This window comes from Somniosus microcephalus, chromosome 15 (assembly GCF_052327205.1).
Source record: "Somniosus microcephalus isolate GS21.2 chromosome 15, FLI_Smic_1.0, whole genome shotgun sequence".
NCBI lineage: Eukaryota > Metazoa > Chordata > Chondrichthyes > Squaliformes > Somniosidae > Somniosus > Somniosus microcephalus.
This window is the reverse complement of record NC_141001.1, coordinates 53,718,172-53,732,729: the sequence shown is the minus strand read 5'-3', so window position 1 is coordinate 53,732,729 and position 14,558 is coordinate 53,718,172. Positions and strand designations below refer to the sequence as shown.

Here is a 14,558-nt window from a genome sequence, read left to right as displayed (position 1 = left end):
CTCGAGAGCAAGTATGTCTTTTCTTAAGTATGGACACCAAAACTGTATGCAGTATTCCAGGTGCGGTCTCACCAATACCTTGTACAACTGCAGCAATACCTCCCTGTTTTTATATTCCATCCCCCTAGCAATAAAAGCCAACATTCCATTGGCCTTCTTGATCACTTGCTGCACCTGCATACTAACTTTTTGAGTTTCGTGCACCAGGACCCCCAGATCCCTTTGTACTACAGTACTTTCCAGTTTCTTGCCATTAAGATAATAGCTTGCTCTATGATTTTTCCTGCCAAAGTGCATAACCTCACACTTTCCAGTATTGTATTCCATCTGCCAAATCTCTGCCCACTTATTAGCCTGTCTATGTCCCTTTGCAGGTTTTTTATGTCCTCCTCACTCACTACTTTCCATCCCATCTTTGTATCATCTGCAAACTTTGATATGTTACACTCGGTCCCCTCCTCCAAATCGTTAATATAGATTGTAAAGAGTTGGGGACCCAGCACTGACCCCTGCGGAACACCACTAGTTACTGGTTGCCAATCTGAGAACGAACCATTTATCCCAACTCTCTGCTTTCTGTTAGAGAGCCAATCCTCCACCCACGTCAGAATATTACCCCCAATCCCGTGATTTTTTATCTTGAGCAATAATCTTTTGTGTGGCACCTTGTCAAATGCCTTTTAGAAGTCTAAATACACTACGTCCACTGGTTCCCCTTTATCCACCCTGTATGTTACTTCCTCAAAAAACTCCGGCAAATTTGTCAAACATGACTTCCCCTTCATGAAACCATGCTGAGTTTGTCCTATTAAATTATGTTTATCCAAATGTCCCATTACTGTCTCCTTAATAATGGACTCTAACATTTTACCAACCACAGATGTTAGGCTAACAGGTCTATAGTTTCCAGCCTTCTGCCTACTACCCTTTTTAAATAAGGGTGTTACATTAGCAGTTTTCCAATCTGCCAGGACCTTTGCTGTGTCCAGTGAGTTTTGGAAAATTATTACCAATGCATCCACAATCCCTACCGCTACTTCCCTCAAGACCCTAGGATGCAAGCCATCAGGTCCAGGGGATTTATCCGCCTTGAGTCCCATTATTTTACCAAGTACCACTTCCTTAGTGATTTTAATCGTATTTAGTTCCTCCCCCACTAGAGCCCCCTGTTTGTCCAGTGTTGGGATATTCTTAGTGTCCTCTACTATAAAGACTGATACAAAATAATTGTTCAGTGTTTTTGCCATCTCCATGTTTCCCACCATTAATTTCCTGGTCTCATCCTCTAAGGGACCAACATTTACTTTAGCCACCCTTTTTCTTTTTATATAACTATAGAAACTTTTACTGTCTGTTTTTATATTTTTTGCTAATTTACTTTCATAATCTATCTTCCCTTTCTTAATCAATCTTTTAGTTATTTTTTGCTGTCTTTTAAAGACTTCCCAATCTTCCATCCTCCCACTAGATTTGGCTACCTTATATGCCCTTGTTTTTAGTCGGATACTATCCTTAATTACTTTACTTAGCCACGGATGGCTATCTTTTCTTTTACACCCTTTTTTCCTCAGTGGAATATATATTTTTTGGAAGTTGTAAAATAACTCCTTAAATGTACACCACTGATCATGTACCGTCTTACCCTTTAATCTATTTTCCCAGTCCACTCTAATCAATTCCGCTCTCATACCTTCATAGTCTCCTTTATTCAAGCTCAGCACGCTTGTTTGAGATCCAACCTTCTCACCCTCTAATTGAATATGGAACTCAACCATGTTATGGTCACTCATTCCAAGGGGATCCTTTACTAGGACATTTAAAATTAATCCTGTCTCATTACACAGGACCAAATCTAAGGTTGCTTGCCCCCTGGTCGGGTCAGTTAAACACTGCTCAAGAAACCCATCCCTAATACACTCAATGAACTCATCCTCAAGGCTGCTCTGCCCAATTTGATTTGTCCAGTTAATATGATAATTAAAATCCCCCATAATTATAGCTGTTCCCTTATTACAAGCCTCAACTATTTCCTGATTAATATTCCATCCAACAGAATTGCAACTGTTCGGAGGCCTATAGACTACACCCACTCGTGTTTTTTTCCCCTTATTATTCCTTATCTCCAACCAAACTGTTTCACTATCCTGCTCCTTTGACCCAATATCATTTCTCTGTATTATAGTGATTCCTTCCTTTATTAACATAGCCACCCCACCTCCTCTCCCTTCCTGCCTGTCCTTCCTGATTGTTAAATAACCTGGTATGTTTAATTCCCAGTCATGGTCACCCTGCAGCCATGTTTCTGTAATGGCCACAAGATCATACCCATATGTTGTTATTTGTGCCGTTAACTCATTCATTTTGTTACGAATGCTACGTGCATTCAGATAAAGAACTTTCAAATATGTTTTGTAACACTTAGTTCCTGTTTTTTCCCTTTTTAGTACTTACTTTTTACTCCATACCTTCTGTCCCTTCCTGACACATTCTGTTTTTTAATTCCCCCACTGCTACCTAAGTCTATGACCTTCTCTGTTGTCATTTCTATTATTTGCTCTCTAGAAACCTCCCCCCCACTAATTAGTTTAAAGCCCTCTCTACAGCCCTCGTTATATGATTCGCCAGGACTCTAGTCCCAGCACTGGCCAAGTGGAGTCCGTCCCAATGGAACAGCTCCCTCCTGTCCCAGTATTGGTGCCAGTGTCCCAAGAAGCAAAACCCATTTCTCCCACACCAGTCTTTGAGCCACGCATTTAACTCTTTAATTTTATTTATCCTAGCCATATTCGCTCGTGGCTCAGGTAATAACCCAGAGATTATTACCCTTGAGGTTCTGTTTTTTAATTTGACCCCTAGCTGCTCATACTCCTTTAACAGAACCGTCTTCCTTGTCCTATCTACGTCGTTTGTACCAACATGGACCACGACAACTGGATCCTCCCCCTCCCACTCCAAGTTTCTTTCCAGCCCAGAGGAGATGTCCTTAACCCTCGCACCGGGCAGGCAACACAGCCTTCGGGACTCCCGCTCTTGACTGCAGAGAACCCTATCTATCCCCCTAATGATACTATCCCCTACCACTACAACATTTCTTTTTAATCCCTCCACTTGAATGGCCCCCTGTACCACGGTGCTGTGGCCAGGTTGCTCATCTTCCCTGCAGTATGCTGAGGTTACTTAAAAAGAGGCGATCTCGTCAATTAATCACTGTCTCCCTTGAGAGTCAAACTGTTTTTAATAGGGACAGTCATTAATTGACAGGATGGGTCAACTGATTGCATTGCAATTGTGTCTGTGTACATGTGTGTGTTAATCAGGCATCTCCACTCCTGTTGGCCACAGCAACCATTTCCATTCTGCTTATATATATATATATATTTTTACAAATTCAAACAAATTTTATGACTTCAATGGAAATAAAAATGTGGAAATATGTAAAATGGGCTGCCGATTCATTATGACACATTTTACACTATCGCACAGTGAAAATTACCCACTCTGATTTCAGAGACAGTCCAATTTTAACATTTATATTGAATTAAGTCTGCTGTGATATCATTAACTGCAACCTGAAAATTCAGAGAGAGAGACTATTTTCAAAGATTCCACCTCTACAGTTTTCAGCCCTGCTCTCCTAGAGGTGTTGATTCATGCTGTGCTCTGGTTCCACAGGCTGAGTGCAAATGTAACCCCAAGCTCTCTGTGACTCACCACTTTAACGCCCCCTCCCATACCCACTATGACCTCTGTGTCATTGGCCCTGTACACTTTCCCAACAAAGCTTAACGCACAATATCTCATTGTTCTTCTATGCATCCTGCAACCCTTTTGTCTGAATACTGACCTCAGTTACTTCAGACTTTAACCATATCCTCATTTTCAAACCTGTTTCAATTTCACGCCTGACCCTCAGGTTTTCCACCACTGCCCCTTTTCCCATGTTTCCCCAGGCCTCCCACTTTCTTTGCTGTTTACACCCCCGTTGTCTCTTTAATGTCTTAAGGTTTGTGGTAAACCACTGTTATACCTGTCTGTATGTGTATGTGTATTCCACTAGGTACAGGTCTGGACATGCCTCGGCTGACTCCTCCCACTATTCCAGGTATATAAGTGACTACCTCCCAGTCCCTTAGTATTCTGGACGGGTCGACCACTCGAGACAAGACCTTCATTCTTTAGTTAATAAAAGCCTGGTTGTTACTCGCTTAACCTCAGTCTTTTGAGTAATTGATGGTGCATCAAGGTTTCTGTCCGTTACTTGACTGAGATATTGGGCCTGAATTTGCGGGCGAATGCCTCCGAAACGCAAGAAAAGTATGAACCTACCTGATGGTCCCGGAGGTTCGAACACTTACGGTCCTGGGCCTCTACACGTACACATGAGTGAAGCCCCACATATCCCAGGGGCGCATGCAGTTCACAAGCGTCCCTGGGATCACGTAGACCAGGCCAACCAATCAAAAATGGGAGATCCCCATTATGTTTATGGGGATTCTATTTATGTACAGAATGCCCATAAGCATGAATAGGAATCACCCAAAAAACACAATTACACACCAGTTCAATAAAAATAAATCATTACATGTTCAAAATTAATTAAAATACAATTAAATGAAACATTTAAAACAAAAATTTTATTTTTTGAAAAATAAATGTAAACATTTTAAAGGAGCTAAAAATAACCTATAACTAATTTTAAAGGTTTTCTTATGTTTATTAATTTTTTTAAATTATTTTACTACTTATTTAAACTCTTATGCTGGTAAGAGAAGGCCTTACGCCTGCTTTTATCAGGCATAAGAGTTTCATGGGCATTCACTGGGCAGTAGCCCAACTCTCCGCCAGCGAATGTCCATTTCCCGGGGATGCGGTGGATTTGTCAAGCCGAAACTTGACAGTTCGCAAGTTTCGGGTTTTCACACATGTGCATCGCACGCAGAAACCCGGAACTTGCGGGGCCCTTGCGGCCAAGTACGCACCCTACGGGGTCATAAGCCCCGGAAAATCCGAGCCAATATACATTTCGCTTCCCTTTTTTCTGATTGTATTAATTGTTTTGTCTGTCAGTTTTGAAGAAGGCTTTGCACCTGAAATGGAAACTTGTCTGTTCCCTCTACCTGCTATGTGCCCACAGCATTTTCTGTTTTTACATAGAATGTACAGCACAGAAACAGGCCATTTGGCCCAACTGGTCCATGCCTGTGTTTATGCTCCACACGAGCCTCCTCCTGTCCCTCTTCATCTAACCCTATCAGCAATGTTCCCTTTAAGCTGCGCAGCCGTGCAGGGCTCCACGGATCCTATGCAGCTGGCTTGCTGGATTTTCAATGTAAAAACCGCGCGTGTGCGGTAATTTGAATGGCCCACACAGCCCCTTAAAGTGCCAAAAAGAATTAGTGGGAACATTGCCTAACAGCATAGTCTTCTATTCCTGTCTCCCTCATGTGTTTTTCTAGCTTCCCCTTAAATGCACCTATGCTCCTCACCTCAACTACTCCTTATGGTAGCGAGTTCCACATTCTTACCACTCTCTGGGTTTCAGTTTCAGTGAATGTCTGCGGGTTATTCTCTCATGGTGAAGAGGAATCACAGCTAAGCTTGACCTGGTGCTCACCTTATTCCATAAAGTCAGAAATGATATTGGGTCAAAGGATCAGGATAGTGAAACAGTTTGGGTGGAGATAAGGAATAATAAGGGGAAAAAGTCACTAGTGGGCGTAGTCTATAGGCCTCCTAACAGTTGCAACTCTGTTGGTCGGCGTATAAATCAGGAAATAGTTGGGGCTTTAATAAGGGAACAGCTATAATCATGGGGGATTTTAACTTTCATATTGACTGGACTAATCAAATTGGGCATGGCAGCATTGAGGAAGAGTTCATAGAGTGTATTAGGGACGGGTTCCTTGAGCAGTATGTAACTGAACCAACCAGGGGACAGGCAATCTTAGATCTTGTCCTGTGTAATGAGACAGGATTAATAAAAAATGTCCTAGTAAAGGATCCCCTTGGAATGAGTGACCATAATATGGTTGAATTCCAAATTCAGTTTGAGGGTGAGAGAGTTGGATCTGAAACCAGCGTACTAAGCTTAAATAAAGGAGACTATGAAGGTATGAGAGTAGAATTGACTAAAGTGGACTGGGAAAACAGATTAAAGTGTAAGACAGTACAAGAGCAGTGGTCTACATTCAAGGAGATATTTCACATCTTTCAAGATAAATATATTCCACTGAGGAAAAAGGGGAGTAAAAGAAAAGACAGCCATCCGTGGCTTAGTAAAGTAATAAAGGATAGTATCCGACTGAAAACAAGGGCATATAAATTAGCCAAATCTAGTGGGAGGATAGAAGATTGGGAAGCATTTAAAAGCCAGCAAACAGTAACGAAAAGATTAATTAAGAAAGGGAAGATAGATTATGAAAGTAAACTAGCAAAAAATATAAAAACAGATAGCAAGAGTTTCTACAGCTATATAAAAAGAAAAAGGGTGGCTAAAGTGAACGTTGGTCCCTTAGAGGATGGGACTGGGAAACTAGTGGTGGGGAACATGGAGATGGCAAAGACGCTGAACAAATATTTTGTATCAGTCTTTACAGCAGAGGACACTAAAAATATCCCAACACTGGACAAACAGGGGGCAATGGGGGGGGGAGGAGCTAAACATGATTAAAATCACTAAGGAGATGGTACTCAGTAAAATAATGGGACTTAAGGCGGATAAATCCCCCGGACCTGATGGCCTACATCCTAGGGTCTTGAGAGAAGTGGCGGTAGGGATTGTGGATGCATTGGTGATCATTTTCCAGAACTCCCTGGACTCAGGAAAGGTCCCGGCAGATTGGAAAACTGCTAATGTAACACCCTTATTTAAGAAGGGAAGTAGGCAAAAAGCTGGAAACTATAGACCAGTTAGCCTAACATCTGTGGTTGGCAAAATGTTGGAGTCCATTATTAAGGAAACAGTAACAGAGCATTTGGATAAACATAATTTAATAGGACAGAGTCAGCATGGTTTTACGAAGGGGAAGTCATGTTTGACAAATTTGCTCGAATTCTTTGAGGATGTAACATACAGGGTGGATAAAGGGGAACCAGTGGATGTAGTGTATTTGGACTTCCAAAAGGCATTTGACAAGGTTCCACTCAAAAGATTACTGATCAAGTTAAAAAATCACGGGATTGGGGGTAATATACTGGCATGGGTGGAAGATTGGCTATCTAGCAGAAAACAAAGAGTTGGGAAAAATGGTTCATTCTCAGGATGGCAATCAGTAACTAGTGGTGTTCCGCAGGGGTCAGTGCTGGGACCCCAACTCTTTACAATCTATATTAACGATTTGGAGGAAGGGACCGAGTGCAACATATCCAAGTTTGCCGACGATACAAAGATGGGAGGGAAAGCAGTGAGTGAGGAGGACATAAAAAACCTGCAAAAGGACATAGACAGGCTAAGTGAGTGGGCAGAGATTTGGCAGATGCAATATAATGTTGGAAAGTGTGAGGTTATGCACTTTGGCAGAAAAAATCAAAGAGCAAGTTATTATCTAAATGGAGAGAAACTGCAAAGTGCTACAGTACAAAGGGATCTGGGGGTCCTGGTGCATGAAACACAAAAAGTTAGTATGCAGGTGCAGCAGGTGATCAGGAAGGCCAATGGAATCTTGGCTTTTATTGCAAGGGGGATGGAGTATAAAAACAGGGAAGTCTTGCTGCAGTTATACAGGGTATTGGTGAGGCCACACCTGGAATACTGCGTGCAGTTTTGGTTTCCATATTTAAGAAAAGATATACTTGCTCTCGAGGCGGTTCAGAGAAGGTTCACTCAGTTGATTCCAGAGATGAGGGGGTTGACATATGAGAAAAGGTTGGGTAGGTTGGGACTCTACTCATTGGAGTTCAGAAGAATGAGTGGCGATCTTATCGAAACATATAAGATTGTGAGGGGGCTTGATCGGGTGGATGCAGTGAGCATGTTTCCACTGATGGGTGAGATTAGAACTAGGGGGCATAATCTTAGAATAAGGGGCTGCCCTTTCAAAACTGAGATGAGGAGAAACTTCTTCACTCAGAGGGTATTAAATCAATGGAATTTGCTACCCCAGAGAGCTGTGGAAGCTGCAACATTAAATAAATTTAAAATGGAGATAGACATTTTCCTAGCAGATAAGGGAATTAGGGGTTACGGGGAGAGGGCAGGGAAGTGGACGTGAGTCTAGATTCAGATCAGCCATGATCCTGTTGAATGGTGGAGCAGGCCCGAGGGGCCGTATGGCCTACTCCTGCTCCTATTTCTTATGTTCTTATGTAGTTTCCTGATTACTGCTGCCTCAGCTAACTAAGCATAGACTGGGGATCATACCTGGGCCAACCTAATCTGTATGGCTCAGTACCATGCTGGGCCATTGTGAACTGAGGTTCTGAGGGAGCAAGAATGGAGGCGTTTTCATTTTAAGCAACAGTTTGTGATGAGCTCCTCTTGATTAGCAGCTTTAATTAATATTGGTTCTTCTTTTTTCTACCCACCCCCACCAACCCCAATTCCAGCGAGTTTCCTGAAACAGATGAGGATGGAGAGCTTACCCGCCTGGAAGCTGAACAGAAGCTGGAACAGATCCGCCGGAGTCTTGATGAGAAGGAAGTCCAGGAGTATGAGCGCCTGCGGCAGCGAGGTCATGATGCCGAGCTCGAGCTGGAGGAACTGAAGAAGAAAAGGGAGGACCGGCGTAAGCTGCGGGAGGAGGAGGAGCTCTGTCGGCAGCAACAGGAGCAGGAGCTGCAAGCCAGGGAGGAGGTGGGCATGTTTAGTCGTAACTTCTAGCCTTTAAAGATGAGCTTTAGGGGCATCTCCAATGGTTCAGAGTCACCAACTCTGAACCATACAGTCCAGGGAAATCCGAGTGCTTGATCCCCCATTTGTGTTGATTAGCTGTTCTCCTCTATGTACAACTGTAGGTGCGCTACTATTGGCTTTGGTACTTTTAGGGAAGGGGAAATCGCCCATGATACTTCTGATCATTCCAGAGTTACCTCTATTGGAAGTCCACATGTGTGGACAGGTGAGGATAGGATTAGGCTCAACTGAGTTAACTTTCACAGTCAGCAGCTACCGACACAATCACTAGGTTAAGATGAGGTAGTGGAAAGTAACTGGCCCCATGGGATTGTATTGCAGTAACAACTTCACATAATGCCTTGACTCTTTCACATTCATGCAAACACGCTCAGTTTAATGTCTCACCTGAAAGATAGCATGCCTAGCAATGCAACTCACTCCCCGGTACTGCATTGAGGTATCAGCCCAGATTATGTGCTGCAAGTCCTGGAATGAAGCTGGAACACACCATTTTGACTCCTAGGTGAGAGTGTTACCAACTGGCCCAGGTTCACACAGTCAAAATAGGCCAGTAAAACTGGCTTTTCTCAATTTTTTGTCTTTCCTTTGGACATTTTGAAGTGTAATGTGCAAAGTGTGATGAACATGAGACTTTTTTATATGTACTAGTGGACCTCCCAGGTGTTTTATAGTGAAAAACACAGTCTGTGATCACTCAGAGCTTCATTGTTGTTTGCTCAGTGTACTTTGCAAAACCAGTCAGTGGGAGTTCAGGTGAAGCCACAGCAAAATATCTTTTGGGAACCCCTGCACTGAGATGCCTCATGAGCTGATAATCTGGCAAATAAGGCATGAGTAAGGAACACCTCCTTCCTGCCTCTTTTAAATGGCACAGATGGGTCTGTCTCTACTATAAGCACAGGAAAAATTCCAGGAAAGCCCCAGAATTCCCAATGTAATGTAGAATGTTGGAGATCCAACACAATGGAACTACACAACATCAACTGCACTACCCTCATAAATCCAGTTAGAATACGTTTGAGTATGGTTAAGTGTGATTGTGAAATACTACAAAAGACATTGCAGGAAGTGCTACAAAAAAGTATTAATGGAAGTGTGATGGTGCGCACTATAAGGATTATATTATATGATAGATGATAGATAGACAAATAGATAAAATAGAAATCGCCGCTTTTTTCCTCAAGTAATTGAAAATTGTATTTTTTGAGGTGTCAGCGTTGCAATTATAACTTTCAAAGTCATGTTGTGTGGGATGTTCAATATAAATAAATTGGGTCCTCGTGCAGGAAGAAAAAAGAAGAATGAGAGAAGAGAGAGAAAAACGAAGGATGGAGGCAGCAGAGAAACGCCAGAAAGTGCTTAGTATTTCAGGTAGTGAAATGGATGACCCATTCCTTCCCCTCAGTCCCAGGAGCCCAACCTTTAAGGTAAGAATTCCTGATGGACACTGAAGTTTTATGTTGTGTGTTTTGTTTTGCTTTGGCACTACTTGGGTAAAGTCAGAGGTACACAGCGCTTATGGTACTATACAACACCCTAAGGTGAATATGCAGGAGAGATGACAACACAGCAACATGACATTAAAACAATGATGCATTTGGATAAGATGCACAGATCAGAGGTGGAATCCTGTGTCATTCTAGGCCCATGTTTACACTATACTGACACTAACAATATAGCAACATGGAGCTCATTCACACTGTGACTGTCACTCTAAGATTGAATGCATACTTCGTTCGCTCTGTATTTGCATGTTAAATAGTATTCTGGCCCATGTGGAGTCTTGCTCAGTCTATGGGACGACTTTATGGTGTACCGGCTAAGATGGTTAGCTAACCTTCTTCACAATTGAACTGATCGGGTAATATGCCTTCAATGTCTATCCGTATCTCCAGCTTAATTTAATCCCTAAAGTCGCAATGATCAGTTGGTGAGACAAGCTTGTGTCAGGTGCTCTGTATAGAGTACGATAGCAAAATACTGCAGATGCTGGAAATCCGAAATAACAACAGAAAATGCTGGAAAAACTCAGCAGGCCAGACAACATCCGTGGAGAGAAATTAGAGTCAACGTTTCGGGTGAACCCTTTTTCAAAACTGGAAAGGAAATGAAATAGATCGAAGGCAGGGCTGCGATAGAACAAAAGAAGTAAAGAGACATTAAGAGGTATTCAAAACCAGACGAGATCCCCCCCCCTTTCCTTTTTTTTCTCTCTCCCATATGGCAGCTGTCTCCCATTCTGCCAGTACACTTCACACCTAATTTGAGCCGTCTTTTGTCCTCACTTGTCCTGTTACCATCTCGTCTGCTTTTGAATACCTCTTAATGTCTCTTTACTTCTTTTGTTCTATCGCAGCCCTGCCTTTGATCTATTTCATTTCCTTTCCAGTTTTGAAAAAGGGTTCACCCGAAACGTCGACTCTAATTTCTCTCCACGGATGTTGCCTGGCCTGCTGAGTTTTTCCAGCATTTTCTGTTGTTAGCTCTGTATAGAGTCACTGCAGCCCAGTGCAATAAACCTTTGAATGTATGTGAGGCCTTAGCACTGGCAAGGAACAGAAACAGGGTCATTTCAGTGTTCATGAAAAGAGTGCTCATTTGGCATTATCTTTCACTGCAGTTTGTAATCCAAGACTAATCTAACATGGATTCCAGAATAAAGCCTCAAGTATAAATTCATGTGGAATTAACATTTTGGTTTATGTCTCTTCTAAAAATAGATAGAGGAGAAACTTAAAAGATTGGCAGTTCTCAAAGAAGAAAAGTCACCCTGTCCAGATGGGATGCATCTTAGATTACTGAGGGAAGTAAAGGTGGAAATTCTGGGGGCTCAGGCCACAATCTTCCAATCCTCCTTAGATATGGCAGTGGTGCCAGAGGACTGGAGGATTGCAAATGTTACATCCCTGCTTAATAAAGGGGAGAGGGATAAACCCAGCAACTACAGGCCAGTCAGTCTAACACGGAGATGCGGGAACTTTGAGAGACAATAATTCGGGACAAAATTAGTTGGCATTTGGAAAAGAATGGGTTAATAACTGAAAGTCAGCACAGATTTGTTAAACGCAAATCATGTTTAACTAACTTGATTGAGTTCTTTGATGAAGTAATGGAGAGAATTTATGAGGGTAATGCGGTTGATGTGTATATGGACTTTCCAGAGGCACTTGCCAAAGTACCACACAATAGACTTGTTAACAAACTTAAGCCCACAGGATTAATGGGATAGTGGCCGCATAGATATAAAATATTTTAAGGAACAGAAAGCAGAGAGTAGTGGTGATCGGTTGCTTTTCAGACTGGACGGAAGTGTACAGTTCTGTCCCCCAGGGGTTGGTGTTGGGACCACTGCTCTTTTTGATATATACTGTATTAATGACCTGGGCTTGGGTAAAAAAGGGAATAATTTCAAAGTTTGCAGATGACACGAAACTTGGAAATGTAGTAAACAATGTGGAGGATAGTAACAGACTTCAGGAAGATATAGACAGGCTGGTGACATGGGCAGACACATGGCAGATGAAATTTAACGCAGAGCAGTGTGAAATGATGCATTTTGGCCGGGAGAATGAGGAGAGGCAATACTAAATGATACAATTTTAATGGGGGTGCAGGATCAGAGAGACCTGGGGGTGTATGTACACAAATCTTTACATGTACACAAAATGAGAAGACTGTTTTAAAAAAAAAAGCATTTGGGATCCTTGGCTTTGTTAATTGAGGTATAGAGTACAAAAGCAAGTAAGTTATACTAAACCTTTATAAACACTGGTTAGGCCTCAGCTGGAGTATTGTGTTCAATTTTGGGCACCACACTTTAGGAAGGATGCAGAAGAGATTTACTAGAATGGCACCAGGGATGAGGGACTTCAGTTATATGGAGAGACTGGAGAAGCTGGGGTTGTTTTCCTTAGAGCAGAGAAGGTTAAGAGGAGATTTGATAGAGGTGTTCAAATTCATGAAGGGATTTGATAGAGTAAATAAGGAGAAACCATTTCTAGTGGCAGAAGGGTCGATAACCAGAGGACACAGATTTAAGGTGGTTGGCAAAAGAACTGGAGGCGATATTAGGAAACTTTTTTTACACAACAAATTGTTGTGATCTGGAATGAAAGGGTAATGGAAGCAGATTCAATAGTAACTTTCAAAAGAGAATTGGATAAATACTTGAAGGGAAAAACTTTTACAGGGCTATGGGGAAAGAGCGGTGGAGTGGGACTAATTGGATAGCTCTACCAAAGAGCAGGCTTAGGCATGATGGGCCGAATGGCCTCCTTCTGTGCTGTATCATTCTATGAGTCTATGACCGCTTCAGCCACATGTTTGTCTAGCCCTGAAATTGAGGTACTGTAATGGCTTTCCTAAAGTGAATCTGGCACCAGACCTCTGGTTGCCTAGCAATATGGATGCTAAGGGGAAACATTCAGCACTGCCTGATTTCACACACTGGTGTATCTTAAACCAAACTGGCCATGTTCGGTCCAATATACATAGTGGAGCTGTTTAGACTGGAGTTGGCAGTGTACGCCACTGATCTCTTTATCCAGCATATTCATCAAACTGGGTTTCAATCTTATTTCTTGTTAAACTGATGGTTCTGTAGTGTGGTGGCCACTTAGCTTGTACCATCAGGGATGCAGAATATAGGTACAAGCATTAAAATGAAGCTGGAGCCAGAATTTTGAAAAGGGGAAAGAGAAGGGCAGCAGATAATTTAATATAGGCACTTTATAGGAACGAAGCCATATCGACCAGGGATGTTCAAACCCCTATCTGAGCTAATTGATCTCAGCTGGGGTATCAGCAGGTTGGCCTCAGTGTCCCAAGGCTAAAGACTTTTGATCAGTTTCTAGTGAGCTCTGCTAGAAAATGTTCATGTGTGACCCTCAGGACAGAAGAAAATGGGGCTCCACTCTGATGTCATCTTTACATCTGAGCAAGGTACCAGAGGGTTGCCTGCACCTATGGAACTGTACTCCAGCAGAAGTCAGCATCTTTTGGAGAATCAGGGTGAAAACTGGGGAGGGTGAGGAAAAAGGTAGCACAATAGGTAGAACAAACCTCAGCAGTAACCTGCAACCATTGTGTTGCCATTTCATTTGTACCGTTTTCAGTTTGAATTATCACCTTTGCATATGATGTAGCTTTATTAAAAAACAACGTTTTGTGTCATGTGCTTACCTCATCTGCAGGCCTGAATGTGGTTTGAATTTCTCTGTCATTTTGTCTTTTAACAGAAGTTGCTCTATTAGTTCTTTGCTGTAAGTTGCATTGTGTTTGTGTGATGGTTTGCTGTGCCTCTGTGCATCGTGCCTACAGCTTATCTTCTGTGCACACATTCAAATGAAGGCCTGATGTATCACCTTCATTATTGTTGCACTAAACCAGTGTGACAGATTGAAGACCAATGTGAGGAGCTTGGGAACAAAGAGAATGTGCTTTGAAGACTTCTTTTCTGAAAGATATATCCCTGGTGCTGTGGAGCATTTGGCCAATAACTTGCAGTCCACAGCATGGTGGGATGTATATCCTGATCTCCATGTCTGATGTCCCCATGACCAAATAGCTTGCTGATTCTCCCAGTCTAGGCTCAAAGATAAAGAATATCCACCTGGGTAAGGTACCAGCGGCTGCCTACACCCATGCAGCTGTACTTCAGTAGCAGTCCCTAAAAGGCCAGTGGGCAGAAATATAAGGGAGAAAA

General features: G+C 42.4%; 1 protein-coding gene across 5 annotated transcripts in view; it reads left to right on the top strand.

The window, feature by feature from the left end:
- Positions 1-14,558, top strand: part of lsp1a (lymphocyte specific protein 1 a) — a 408,262-nt gene that overhangs the window by 323,413 nt on the left and 70,291 nt on the right. For all 5 annotated transcript variants that reach the window (XM_086007804.1, XM_086007805.1, XM_086007802.1 and 2 more), the window contains 2 exons: positions 8,545-8,791; positions 10,141-10,281. In XM_086007804.1, the coding sequence (XP_085863930.1) occupies positions 8,545-8,791; positions 10,141-10,281 (388 nt within the window). The remainder of the gene's footprint in view (positions 1-8,544; positions 8,792-10,140; positions 10,282-14,558) is intronic.